The following is a 12,468-nucleotide window of genomic DNA, read 5'->3' on the forward strand; positions in this document are numbered from 1 at the left end:
CTTACAATATAAGGTACATAAATAACAACCATATTTAATATACTACAAAATAAACAATTTTGATGTGTCAGAAATGCATATTGCATTTGTATGATATCTTAACCTAGTTAGGATACACTAATAATAATTAATAATATGATTAATTAGATGATTTTTGGCAACTTAAAAAGTCGGCATTGTCAGAAAGACAGTCTTACAAGTTAAGGATAAACCACCTAACTTCAGATCCCTAAAAGAAACCGATGAACTCAAGCACATGATTGAGAGCTAACTCAATGTTGACTTTACTAGTTAATTAAGTTTCTAATATTAGATCAAGGACTAAATCAACAAAGGTAGGTGTTTGAACAATGGTTAGTAGCTAGTAGGATATTGAACTATTGATTTAAGTAGATGTAAATGATAGTTGTAAAAAGTTAGTTTGCATATGAACCATATCCTACCTACTCACTCCGTTTCTGAAAGTTTGACTAATCACTTTGTATTTGCGTGATTTTCAATGTGTATTTTTGACTATGAATGTATTTGGATTTGTGTGAATGAAAATTATAAAAAGTTGATATTTTAGAGAATTCATATTAAGGAGCATATGCTAATATATATCTAGTGTATAAATAAAAAATATGATCAAAATTATTTTTGTTTGACCACATGAATAGTGAGCCAAACTTTTAAAACCGGAAACAGTACTACATATTTAATATAGACATTGCTTTGTTGTCGATATCTTATTTTACTACATAATTTTTTTTTTTCCCACAAATACTACATATAATTATTAATATCTTATCATTGCATAATAATTCAAATTATAAAGATAACAATTCAATTCAAACTAAACCAAACATTCAAACCGTACTTTTTTTATTCGATTTTGGTGAAGTGAATATAACCCTACTTACTTTAATCTCCTTAATATTTTCTGCTGATTAATATGAATTGCTCATTTTATTAAAATCTTAAAATGAAAAGAAAAATATCAGAAAAACAAAAAACCAACCTTTGGTACATCAGAGAAAATGAAATACAACCACGCCCGATTCAGCCCAAAAAGGGCAGGTTTTGGGTAAGCCGAAAAACGCTTTTTTAATTGAAAATCTGAATCTTTCCATATTTAATCAAATTAAATTGACGAAGGGTAATTCTTGTATATAGCTAGTTACACAGTATAGCTATATTAATTTATAAGAGTAATTTTCATTTATATGTATGAGTTACCTCATTTTTTTATAAGAGTAACCCCATATTGTCCATAAGAATAACCCAAATTCATTATACAAGTTAAATCAAGTAATTTAGAATAAGTAACTCTGTTTATTTATTTGAGTAACCCCTATTCTTTTGTTTTAAAAAATAAAAGAATAATTCTACTTATTTAAGAGAGTAACCCCATTTTCTTATTTAAATAACATACATAAACATTAAGGTAACCCCATTTATTCATCACCGTAACCCCTATTAATTAATTAATTAATTGCTTTATATGGATTATGTGAAATGGCCGCACCATGTGGCTAGCCACATATAAGAATTTGTGATTGTGGAATGGTAACAATTATTTACAAATATAATGAGAATCTTTCCATATGCATGTAATTAAATTAAATTGATGATTTCTAAAAATTTCTGTTTAGGGTTCACCATTTCTCTAGAGTTTGTTATATACAACCGAGTACAAGGTCATAGTATTTTTCACTTATTTTGATAACTATTTCTCATTAATCATCAAATGACTAAAAAATAACCTAAAATAATTCTAAGTCACTGTACACCCAAGTGAATATAAAAATTTTCACCAATTTTCTATTTACTCCTTTTGATGGACATGATAAAAGTATGTTATATAAATTTTCTTAATATTTGATCAATTAGATCTAAGTATTGAGAAAACACGAACCTAATTAAACTCGTGTATCTTTTCATCCAACAAAATAATAGAAATAAAAATATAAAATTTATTTATAAGCAGTAGGTTTGAAAATTTAGAAGTTGAGAAAAAAAAATGGCAAATCATGAAATCATACCGAGCCGATCCGACCTTAACTATACCCGATCCAAAACCGACCCGAAAGATATCCGATTCAGATTTCAATTCGCGTGGACACAATAATTTGGTATGACTTAACTTTAAAAATTGACCTGATCCGAGCACATCAAACTCAATTTAAACATCCGAATTGATACCTCTACTCTAAAGCACATGCCCTGTTTGCTTCGCGTGAAGTTCGTCGTCCCAATTATTTTATGGATATTTTTCACTATATCATGAACAAAGTTTCTAGTTCAAATCAGTCAACACATGTTTTTCGTAAAAAAAAAAAGAAAAAATAATAATAATAAAAATATATAAAAATCAACACATATGTTACAAATTAAAAACAGTAAAAAAAAAAATGTCAAATCAACGCATACAAATTACCCTTCTAGTTTTAGATAATTTTAGGATCGATTCTCATCACTCGTTTTTGTGGCACTCTAAACACAAAAAAAAAATCAACACATACAAAGTATAAAATGACAATATATAACCCCCATTTTAAAAAAGTTGTCCCTTGAATTTTTTTTTCGGGTTACTTTCTAAAGGTTTGATCATGAATTCTCATTTTCGGAATATATACAGTTCTATAAAATAGAACATTATCTATCATTCATAAGGTTAATCAATAGTTATAATTTTTAAAAAGATGTTTTTATAATTTTTTTTATCATTGTCAATTAGTTTGTCAAAGATATTAAAATTGTAGTACCAGAAAATTTGTAACGATATATCAGTTATGAAACTTTTAATTCTGTAATTTTCAACATTGTTTTCTTGTTAACCTACATTTGGCCTAAAACCAATAAAATCTACTATGACATTACTTAACTAAAGACGTATAAATAGGGTAAAGTCAAAATGTTACTACATCAATTTTTTTTTAATAGTTTCTTTGAAATCTTATAGATTAAATTCGTTCATATTGCATTGGAACCTCGTACATGTCAACTCATTCCAAGTTAGCGGAAAAGGTAAAGAGAATCCTCACTCCCTCAAAGAGCCTCTAGCGAAAATTGATCTCACAACATTGTAATTGATCTTACAACCTCAAAGTTGTAATACAACCCTTACTAAAATTATTTACAAAATAAAGTATTCCGTATTATTTACTTTCTTAGTGTTTTTTTGAAAGGATTTACTTTCTTAGTTATATTAATATTATGAACAGAATGAAATGATGAAGAAGATTTTGCCAAAAGTGCCACCTATATTTTGGAGCCAGTTGGTGTAAATTAAAGTGAGCAATCTCATCGTTTATTTTGTAATACCAAGTGGATGGATCAACACAAAATCTTGATCTGTCAAAAAAAAAAAAAAAAAATAAATAAATAAAAATAAAAAACACACACACAGAATCTTGAGCATCTTTCCTCTTAAATTGTGAAGAACTCATCTTCAAGAGTATCTATATGACTATATGTGAATGTGGTTGGTGCACCAAAATAGCCATTTTCAAGTAGGATTCCCTTATAATAAACCATAAGTTTTAACTAATTTAAGCAATTAAGATTGTGTAATTATCTTTTGTTCATAGGTTTTTCTACTAGTCGAATGAATCGAAACCATGATCATGATAAGCAATTTACCAAAAAGCATATCAATAATGCAAAAGTCAAACTGTCAATTATTACCGAACAGAGGTAATATAAGAGTAAAGCTAAAATGTGTTTGATGCCTTCTTTTTAATTTGATGTCTTCATTTTAATTTGTTGACTCAATTCCTCTTCTGTTTGCCCAGAAAAGTTTAAATAAATTACTGTCATTGCAATGATTTAAAAGTTAAAAAGACCAATTCCTAAAGAATTATAAAAATTTAGTTCAGATCACTGTTTGTTCAGTTTCGTTCTTGATACGTATTTTGAGTTTGTCAATAATCATACTGTATATATATAGAACTCAAATCTATCAGTGTGTTAGTACAAACAAATTTCACTCTATGTTTACTTTTCCTTTCCAACAAAAATTACAAATAAGATAAATATCATTACAACTATCACATCCAGTGCAGATTATCAATTAGAACACATTACACTAGCTAGCTTGCCTCGTGCAACACACACACGCGCTAGCCGAGCAACTCCTGAAAGGAAATACAAGCATTGTGCATTCCTGGTCCAGCTCCGCACAAGATTAGTTAACAAGACAGCTTCTATACCAAATTTTTTCAAAAAATTTACCAACTGGGTTAATCTTCGAACTCATGACCGCCACCACGTCATAGGTTTTCTTTCTTCAATTTGGCTAATGCTAATTTGCTTTGCTTCAGTATGACATTACATTATTATGCAGGGTTGACACACCAATAAAAGGCCACATCATTGCCCTCTTGAAAAAGCATTCTACATATGGCACTATTTGCATTAGTTGCATACTAGCACCACTATAAGCTTGAAGATAGGGCACGGGTCCAGTTGATTCTGGTGCCCAGGTTGTTGTTAGAATCATCGATAGTAGGCCATATGTCTAGACGATCTAAATGGTGAAGCATCAAAACCTGACGATTTTTGGGTATGGGTATTAGTAGTGGTAACAGGTTTCTTCTTCTCCAGCTTAGTCTCAGAACGCAACCATGACTCAACCACAGAAAGTAGATTGGTTGAACTCTTCAATTCATGAAGCTCTGATAGCTTCTCTACCCTCCTCAACTCGCCCTCCTGGATATAGGCCAGATGAGTTGCCCAGGTCTCCAAACCATCAAAGATATGGGTTGCATAAACGATTGTAGCTCCCCTCTGCAAGTTGCCAAAGAATGATCGAATTTTTTAAAGAAGAAAAAAAATGCAACTTGCCCGGCACTAGTAGAATGTCATGGGTAGCAAAAGACAGTATCTCATACCTGATCACACTCTTCCTTTAAGAATTCAAGCAAATCCATCCTGGCAACTACATCAAGATCGACGGTAACCTCATCCAACAAGAGAACCTGCAACATACCAAAAGTTCCAATCAGGCAATCAAATATGAAGCCATATGATTATAAAAAATTAAATGATTAGTATAGAAGAAAAAGAATATAGGAGGGGGAAAAAAACCATGGTCATAAAAGAGGCTATAAAAGCCTAGAGCTAACCGGCTAGGTATACCAAAAACTATATTTTAAGTCACAACATCACACAATAACACTAATAAAAATATGAAACACTAAACATTCATCTTCTAGGAAATTCAACTTTCAAAGAAAATCTACATCAATCGACAGGTTTCACAATAGGATAAAGAAGACATAAGGGCTACTAAAAATCAAAATCTAGGGGAAAGAGAAGCCAACATCATGAAATCACCAGTGTCTCTCACTCTCTCACAAAATAGTTTGTGTCTATGCAAGGTGAAGACTTAAAGTTCATCGTGACTGGATTAATCTATGTTCCATTTCGACCTTAAACAAAATTTTGAAGCGTTTTTAAGATAACAGTAGATAACTGAAGAAACAAAGCACAAGCTACCAGAAGGGAAGGTGGAGTGCGAGACAGAAGGCAGAAAAACATAATTGTAAGTCAAGATACCTTGAAGGGATGAAGAAGACCCATGCAGATTTGGACTCGTCTTCGCTGACCATCAGACACCTTATGCATTCTCCATTGTAAGTCAATATCAAGCAACTCAACTAATTTCTCTCTTCTATCAGGATCAGTGCCTTCAACTGCAGTGGAAAAAGAAATAGGTTTATAGCCTGAATACAAAATGCAATCGCTAAGGTGCTGTTACTAGTTCAGCTTATTTAGGATACAAGCTATATGAAGCTATTTTTAATGCAATGAAAGAGATAATATTCCCAGTTAACTATTTCTACATATTTGGATGATGCATCCATTTGATCTATAACTTTTACAACATGGGAGCTATGAGGCATTTGAATCTTTGTGCAACAAAAATAGTTCAGAATCAAATCTTACTTTGACAAAAAGAAACAGCAGAGAATGTTATTGATGACTGTTAGAGGAAAGTGTGCAATGGTGCAGTCGCAGTGTGCATGGCCATTCTGTACATTCCACGGCTTCCATACAGATTTTGTGTCAGTTGGGATGAATTCAATAAGCTTGCCACAAGTAGATTTATCTTTTTACATGGTATTGAACTGTTGTTCCAGTTTGTAACGGATTTTTTAAGCTTTGGTTTCCATTTTAACAAAAGGTTTTTTATAAGGCCATTACAGTTTTAATTTAACTTAACATATGTTTCAGAACATTTAACATCTATCACTATATTCCCGAAAAAAAAAAAAAACATTTAGCTCTATAATGCCTATTTAATGGCCTTGTTTGTATCATTTTTTTCAGTGACATTTCCCTGCCAAAGTTTTGCATTATCTTCTTATGCATGAGAAAATGAAGATCAAGTGAATGAAGCCCACAAACAAATTATAACCCCGCTTAGTTTGATATTCAGGTGAGTGAAATTTAACAATCAATTATAATCCCTTGAAATTTCTAAACTGGACTGGGTGAAGGTACGCTAGCTTTAATATAGACCCAACTCTGAAGTATGATGGCTAGAAAATATCCAACGTAATTGTAGAGTTGAATTAGCAACAAGAATTATGTTTTCAAGCCGCTTTCTTCATTACTTAACTGCTGGGGAGAATTTCTACAAATAAAATGGTTCCTAAAATGCCCGATAATATGCATAAGGATAAAGATATACCTCCAAAGATCATCTGTTCAGCTGAAATGTCTCCTTGGAGAGGAACATCACCCTGAAATTTATAATGAGATAAAGCTTACAAGCTGCAAGTTGTAAAATAACAAAATATATAGTAATGAGCAAGAGGTGCAATAAACAAAAAAGTAGCATGAAGATTATCACTACCTCCGTTAATGGTTATCTGCAACTTTGGGGTAGTATTTGTGAGATATAAAAAATTCCAAAGTTGCATATAACCATTAACGGAGGTAGTATTTTTTTCTTGTCGCTTTAAATGGTAATTCAGATGAGGTACAATATTTTGTAAAAATAATTTACTAAGATGTCAAAGAGTATATGAATTTTCACAATTAATAAGCATATTCCTCTCAGGAACTCGTTCACATCAACAAAAAATGGCAATAAAACATATGTTGAAGAATTTGTCTATAACAATCCCCATTTGTTCTTATCTCTGCTGTATTTCACAGTCCATCCCCACCTCCACAACTCCCTCCCCAACCACAACTAAGAAAAGAACACCTGTGTGCTCACTTTCATGCATAGTATTGATGTGCCTTATAGAATTAAGATTCAAGTGCATAGTCCACACTACCAAAAAGAAAAATGAAAATGAATATTAAAAAATTTTCCCTTGTTAACAAACTAAAATTGATCGACCCTAATGCCTTTTACTGTAAAAATAAGCACATCAGTGAAAGATGAAGATGTTCACGAGTAATTTTTTAATAAAACATCGTACACTATGAACGTTAATCCAATTTCACTCATTCTCCTACAAATTAATTACGATCTACAAAGGTAACCACATAGGTCACAAAGGAAAGAAAAAGATCACCTTGAGCAATCCATGTCAAAGTATTAACAAAACTGTTACTATTAATCAATTACCTTGTAGCAACATTAACTATGAGAACCTTTAAGAGCAATTTTTACCCAAGCATGTACATATACACAAACTAGAGAGAATTTGGGAGGTGGCCTAACATGATATAAGGCAACTAATTACAGTCTTACAAACTGTGTATGCATGATTAAGGGGGTGCATTTGTGCATGTGGCGTCGGGAAGTGTGTATAATTTTATGAGATTGCAAAACATGTTTTATGTGTATCAGTGTATATGTGTGTGTGTGTGTGTAAAGAGATAAGACGCGGGAGAGAGAGAAACTTACAGCACAGCCAATGGTCTTACTCCAAGATCCTCCCAAATATGCTAAGTCACCACCACAAACAAGATGTGTGTCATGGAAAGCTGAAGAATTCAAAACCTGCACGACATCCCTTCCACCAACCAAGTGCTTTCCAGCCAGAATCTTCAACAAAGTAGTCTTACCTATAAGACATAAACCATGTCAACATCAAATATTGAAGCTGCTATAGTAAGGAACTAAGGATGACAAAGTATAGTCTTCAAAAAGCCTTCCTCTTCTATGATAAAAGGCTCAGTGTCAGGGTTTACAAGTCAGCAGCAGTTAGGCCATAGAATGATAGAAATCATTATACAGCAGCATGATGCTTTGGTATTTGTCCAAGTTGGCATAGTTTGTCATGTTAACAGAAGAGTTTGTTACCGTAATAATTTTGGTTAGGATTAGGAGAAATTTTCCAGTTAGATTCTTTGTACTATTCTCTCTTTCCATTTACCTATCATTAGGAGTTAACACATTAGGACACTGTATTCTCCTCTAAATTCAGAAGATCCCGTACATATGCAAATCAAAACTGGAACTTATTCAGGAATGAGGTATAAGCAAACTTGATCGAATTAATTCTTACATGCTATCAAAGCAGGAAGTCCCAATCCAGGTGCAATAATTCAAATTCACTCTGTTTCAGCTCAGTTTCATTGAGTTGTGAATTGTGATTTACGAATTCATTCAGCATGTAAAACCTAAATCTTGATTATAGTTGGGAAGAAGCTACTATGAAGCTTCTCTTGCTTCTTGTTAGGTCAAAGCTATTGGTATGAAGGAGGCAAGCAACAAAGATATTCCATCCATATGATTCTACCAAGTATAGTTGAATTCTGATGAATTGCTGAGTGAGACATTTAGATGAAATAATCGTAAGGCAGGCTGGCATAGATTTCTAAAATACCTTTTACTCAGGCAGGGTCAAAGACTCAAAATTATCACAATATAAGAAGCTATAGTTCTTGCCGCAAATTTATTGGACGAAAGTATAGCTTATTTGCATGAAGACTTCTATGAATATATAGGTTTATATAAAACAAGGATTCCAAATCCAATCAACAAAAGTTTTATATTATAAATAGCTCTTAATTGCTTAAAGCAAGCCTCAAAAATAAATGTTTCACAAAAACAGCTACATTTAAGTCTTAGGTTTATAAATAGTCAAAGAATGAGTAATCTTTGTTCTTTAAGAGAAGAATGTATGACTATCATAGCAGTGTATGTAGATTATATGTTGGCTACAAGTTTTAAAATCTTTGTAAAACTGTTTCATTCTAGCATTCTTTACACTCTACTTTTGGCAATAAAGATTAGTGGTCTTCAATGTTCTATTAGCATAACGCTTAGGTATTTGACCAATAAAATATTTATAACTCCACAAGATCTATAACTGAGCTGAATGATACCAACAATTCTTCATGAGGGAAGTGTGACCAGGACCACTATCGCCTAAGTGTGACCAGGACCAGCTCATAACGAATATTCAATTCCGAATTCCAGTTCATTAGAGCTTCAGTTCGGAAACTCAATTTTGTTACAAGCAATAGACCTAACCTCACCTTTGCAATTCCTGAAATCCCGATGATATTCACACCTCCATGCTCTTCATCACGCCCTCAATTATGTTAAATGGACTTTTGGAATAGGGCATTTTATTATGCGGATCAGTCAAAGTTAGTATGCATGTTTACTTGGATCTAATTTGGCCTCTTGTCCTGCTAGATCTATTACTGGATGGAGGATTGTTTATGGTAAATCCTCTCATTGCTGGAAATGCAAGAAACAGTGTACAATTACTAAAGTCTCAGCTAAAGCAGCACACAGTAGGGGTGACTCGGCCTCGAAAAGCTTTGTTTTACAGATCTAAACCCTATCTGCTATCTCCGTAAGATATTAGAGTAATAAACGTTGCAAAGAACCTAGTTTTTTAGACAGCCATAAGAATATAAGATGCTTAGAAGTCTCACACAGCTTACTTCCTACTCACATTAACACACTAGCTGATAATTTCACAAAGATTTCTCTGTCAAGAAAGCATTGGTCTTATACAAATAAGATCACTTTTCTACCAAAATTGCCCAGCTAGAATTGATTCTTTTTTCCTTAATTGGCTATCATTATCTCAATTTTCTCCGAACACTCATCATATTATTCTCAATTTCCTATTAACTATTTTACTCTAACAAAAACCATCTGAAAATGTCTGTGATCATGTCACCATCCCCAATAACCTAAATCGGCATACTACTATTCATATATTCTTTCTATTATGTGTCTCCTATGTAGTTTCTATATATAATTGTCATTTTGTCGGTCTTTCTTCCAAAGCACACACATTACATTTGTATTACTTATTTGCAACAGCAGTAATCCATCATATAAAAATTGTGAATGTAAAATACAACATGATTTGAACATTGTGGTTGTTTATTTCGAAAGGCCTATTCTTTAAAATCAGCATAAGCCCTCTTATACCCAAAAATTACAGAAATCCAGTCCTTAAGCAATTCAAAGTAATTACTAATTTACATCTACCAACAAAAACTGGAATCTTAGCCGAAAAAATCATCAATCAAATAAACCACAACATACAATCAAACACTTGAACAACATAGTTGTTTTATAATTGCAATTTGGGATGCATAGTTTTTAGATAAGCAGCATAAAATAAAATGTTGCAATGATACGGAGAGAATATAACTTTGCGATTAAAAAGAACGGAGGAAGTTAAACATAATCAATCATAACTCAATAAATTACACTCCAAAAAATTAAACATAATCAATCAATCATATAATAGGAAAAAAATCATAACTCAAAAAGAAACAACAATTTAGAGAAAGAACGAAAATTTTACCAGATCCATTAGCCCCAACAAGAAGACAACGAGAACCAGGCGCAATTTCGAGGCTAAAATTGGCGAAAATGGGAGGTTGGCCAGGGTAAGCGAATTGCATAGCTTGAACTTTGATGCTACTGCTTGAATTTGGTGATCCATTTTGAAATTGTTGCACCATTTTTGATTGATTGATTTGGTTAAATTTGTGAAAATAGGGAAATTGGAGAAAGTATGAGATGAAATTAGAGGGGTTTTTTTGTTGTTGGTTATGAGATCTTCTATTTTGCTTTTATGGAAGGGGGTTCATACTGGGGGTTGTTGAGTTTGGCACCAAAAATTGAATATGAAAAATATAAGGGTGTGGAGTTTGAGGTTCATAATTCAAATTGTGGCATCCGTATGTCCTTGCATTTTATGTAATGATAATTATTTTATTAATCACCCCATTATTAAAGTTTTGCTTTTGAGTTGAGGTGGCAGAGTTCCATGAGGTCTATAGATTAAATCTCATGGGACTCATTTGAGAGATTTTTCCTTTAACTCTCTCATTAAGGTTTTGAGTGTTATCAAAAAAATTATTATTTCAATTGTTCTTCCCACTATTCATTTTGGAACGACAGTTTTGTAATAGCTACAATGAAATTGTGTCCACTATAATTAAGTGAATCTCAACCCTTCAATTAACAAAACTATTTATTCATTTAGTTGACTTTTAAGATATTTATATATAAAAAAAATTAAAAAAAAAAGGTAACCTAGTAAATTCTCCACTTTGATTTGGAAATATCTATTTTAGAAGGAATTCCACCAAAATCAATGTTCATTTCTCTAATTTTGTATTTGCCAGGATGATCTAAATATCTAATACCCCAATCACACAAAAATAAAGTGTCATACGTTAAAGATCACATACAATACATGTATGATGGTCAAATGAACAATACATTTTCTATGTTTGACCTTAGGAGTTGCAGGTATATAAGACGACTAGCATCCATATATATATATATATATATATATATATATATATATATATATATATATATATATATATATATATATATAACCTGAAGGGAAAAAAAAGTTGGTTTAATAGACAAGATTGATCCATAAAAATAAAGGGTCAAGATTAAAACTAATTACAATGGCTACAATAAAGTTGTAGTCATTAAAAAGTCTTCCTTCATTTTCACATTTTAAATGTTCTTGTTATATTAAAACTTTTTTTTTACCATTTTACCCTCATGGTTAGATTTTAATTGCCCAAATTATATCTCAATCCTCTTATTTATCTTTAACTTAGAAATCCACCCTTATTACTCTAATATGCATAATTACCCACCTATTCAATCACTTACTTCGGATTGAATACTCCATGTCTCCTACACATCTAGAATTATCCATTCTCTTTCTTTAACTCCATTCTTCTCTTTCTCTCTCTACGACAAACCCCTCTCTCTTTCTCTCTCTTCAAAAGGCAAATTTTGATGTTTTCCATTAATTTTAATAATAATAATCTCAATGGTCTAATTTATCAAACTATCACTTAATTTTTTAACACTTGTACTTTCTCTCTTCTTGAATTTATGTAGATTTGGTTCAAACCCATCCATTATATTGCTTTCTTATCACAGGAATGATGTTTCATCGCTAAAACCCTCCTTTAAATTGATTGTTCTCTTTACAATTGGTTGGTGTTGCTTTGTTTGTTTTCTCGTTTCTCTAAAGTTTGCAAACCTATTGGATTCTTGGCCTT

The 12,468-nt window shown here is 31.9% G+C and overlaps 1 protein-coding gene across 1 annotated transcript; it reads right to left on the minus strand.

Annotated features, from left to right (window-relative positions):
- Positions 1-3,901: 3,901 nt before the first annotated feature.
- LOC110735121 (ABC transporter I family member 19-like) lies at positions 3,902-11,137 on the minus strand. The gene is made up of 6 exons (XM_021915273.1): positions 10,731-11,137; positions 7,853-8,013; positions 6,680-6,731; positions 5,542-5,678; positions 4,875-4,961; positions 3,902-4,770 (listed from the first exon to the last, which is right to left on the minus strand). Exons 1-6 carry the CDS (start codon positions 10,888-10,890, stop codon positions 4,480-4,482), a joined length of 888 nt encoding a protein of 295 aa, XP_021770965.1. The 5' UTR covers positions 10,891-11,137; the 3' UTR covers positions 3,902-4,479.
- Positions 11,138-12,468: the final 1,331 nt, after the last annotated feature.

Source organism: Chenopodium quinoa, unplaced genomic scaffold (assembly GCF_001683475.1).
Source record: "Chenopodium quinoa cultivar QQ74 unplaced genomic scaffold, ASM168347v1, whole genome shotgun sequence".
Taxonomy (NCBI): Eukaryota; Viridiplantae; Streptophyta; class Magnoliopsida; order Caryophyllales; family Amaranthaceae; genus Chenopodium; species Chenopodium quinoa.

Bases quoted from the DNA above. Each gene is read 5' to 3' on its own strand.
- LOC110735121 (XM_021915273.1), bottom strand. From the start codon at position 10,890: ATGGTGCAACAATTTCAAAATGGATCACCAAATTCAAGCAGTAGCATC. The intron at 6,732-7,852 runs GTAAGTTTCTCT...TATAAATTTCAG, and splicing joins GTAAGACCATTGGCTGTGCT to GGTGATGTTCCTCTCCAAGG. The intron at 4,962-5,541 runs GTATCTTGACTT...GGTATGTTGCAG, and splicing joins GTCTTCTTCATCCCTTCAAG to GTTCTCTTGTTGGATGAGGT.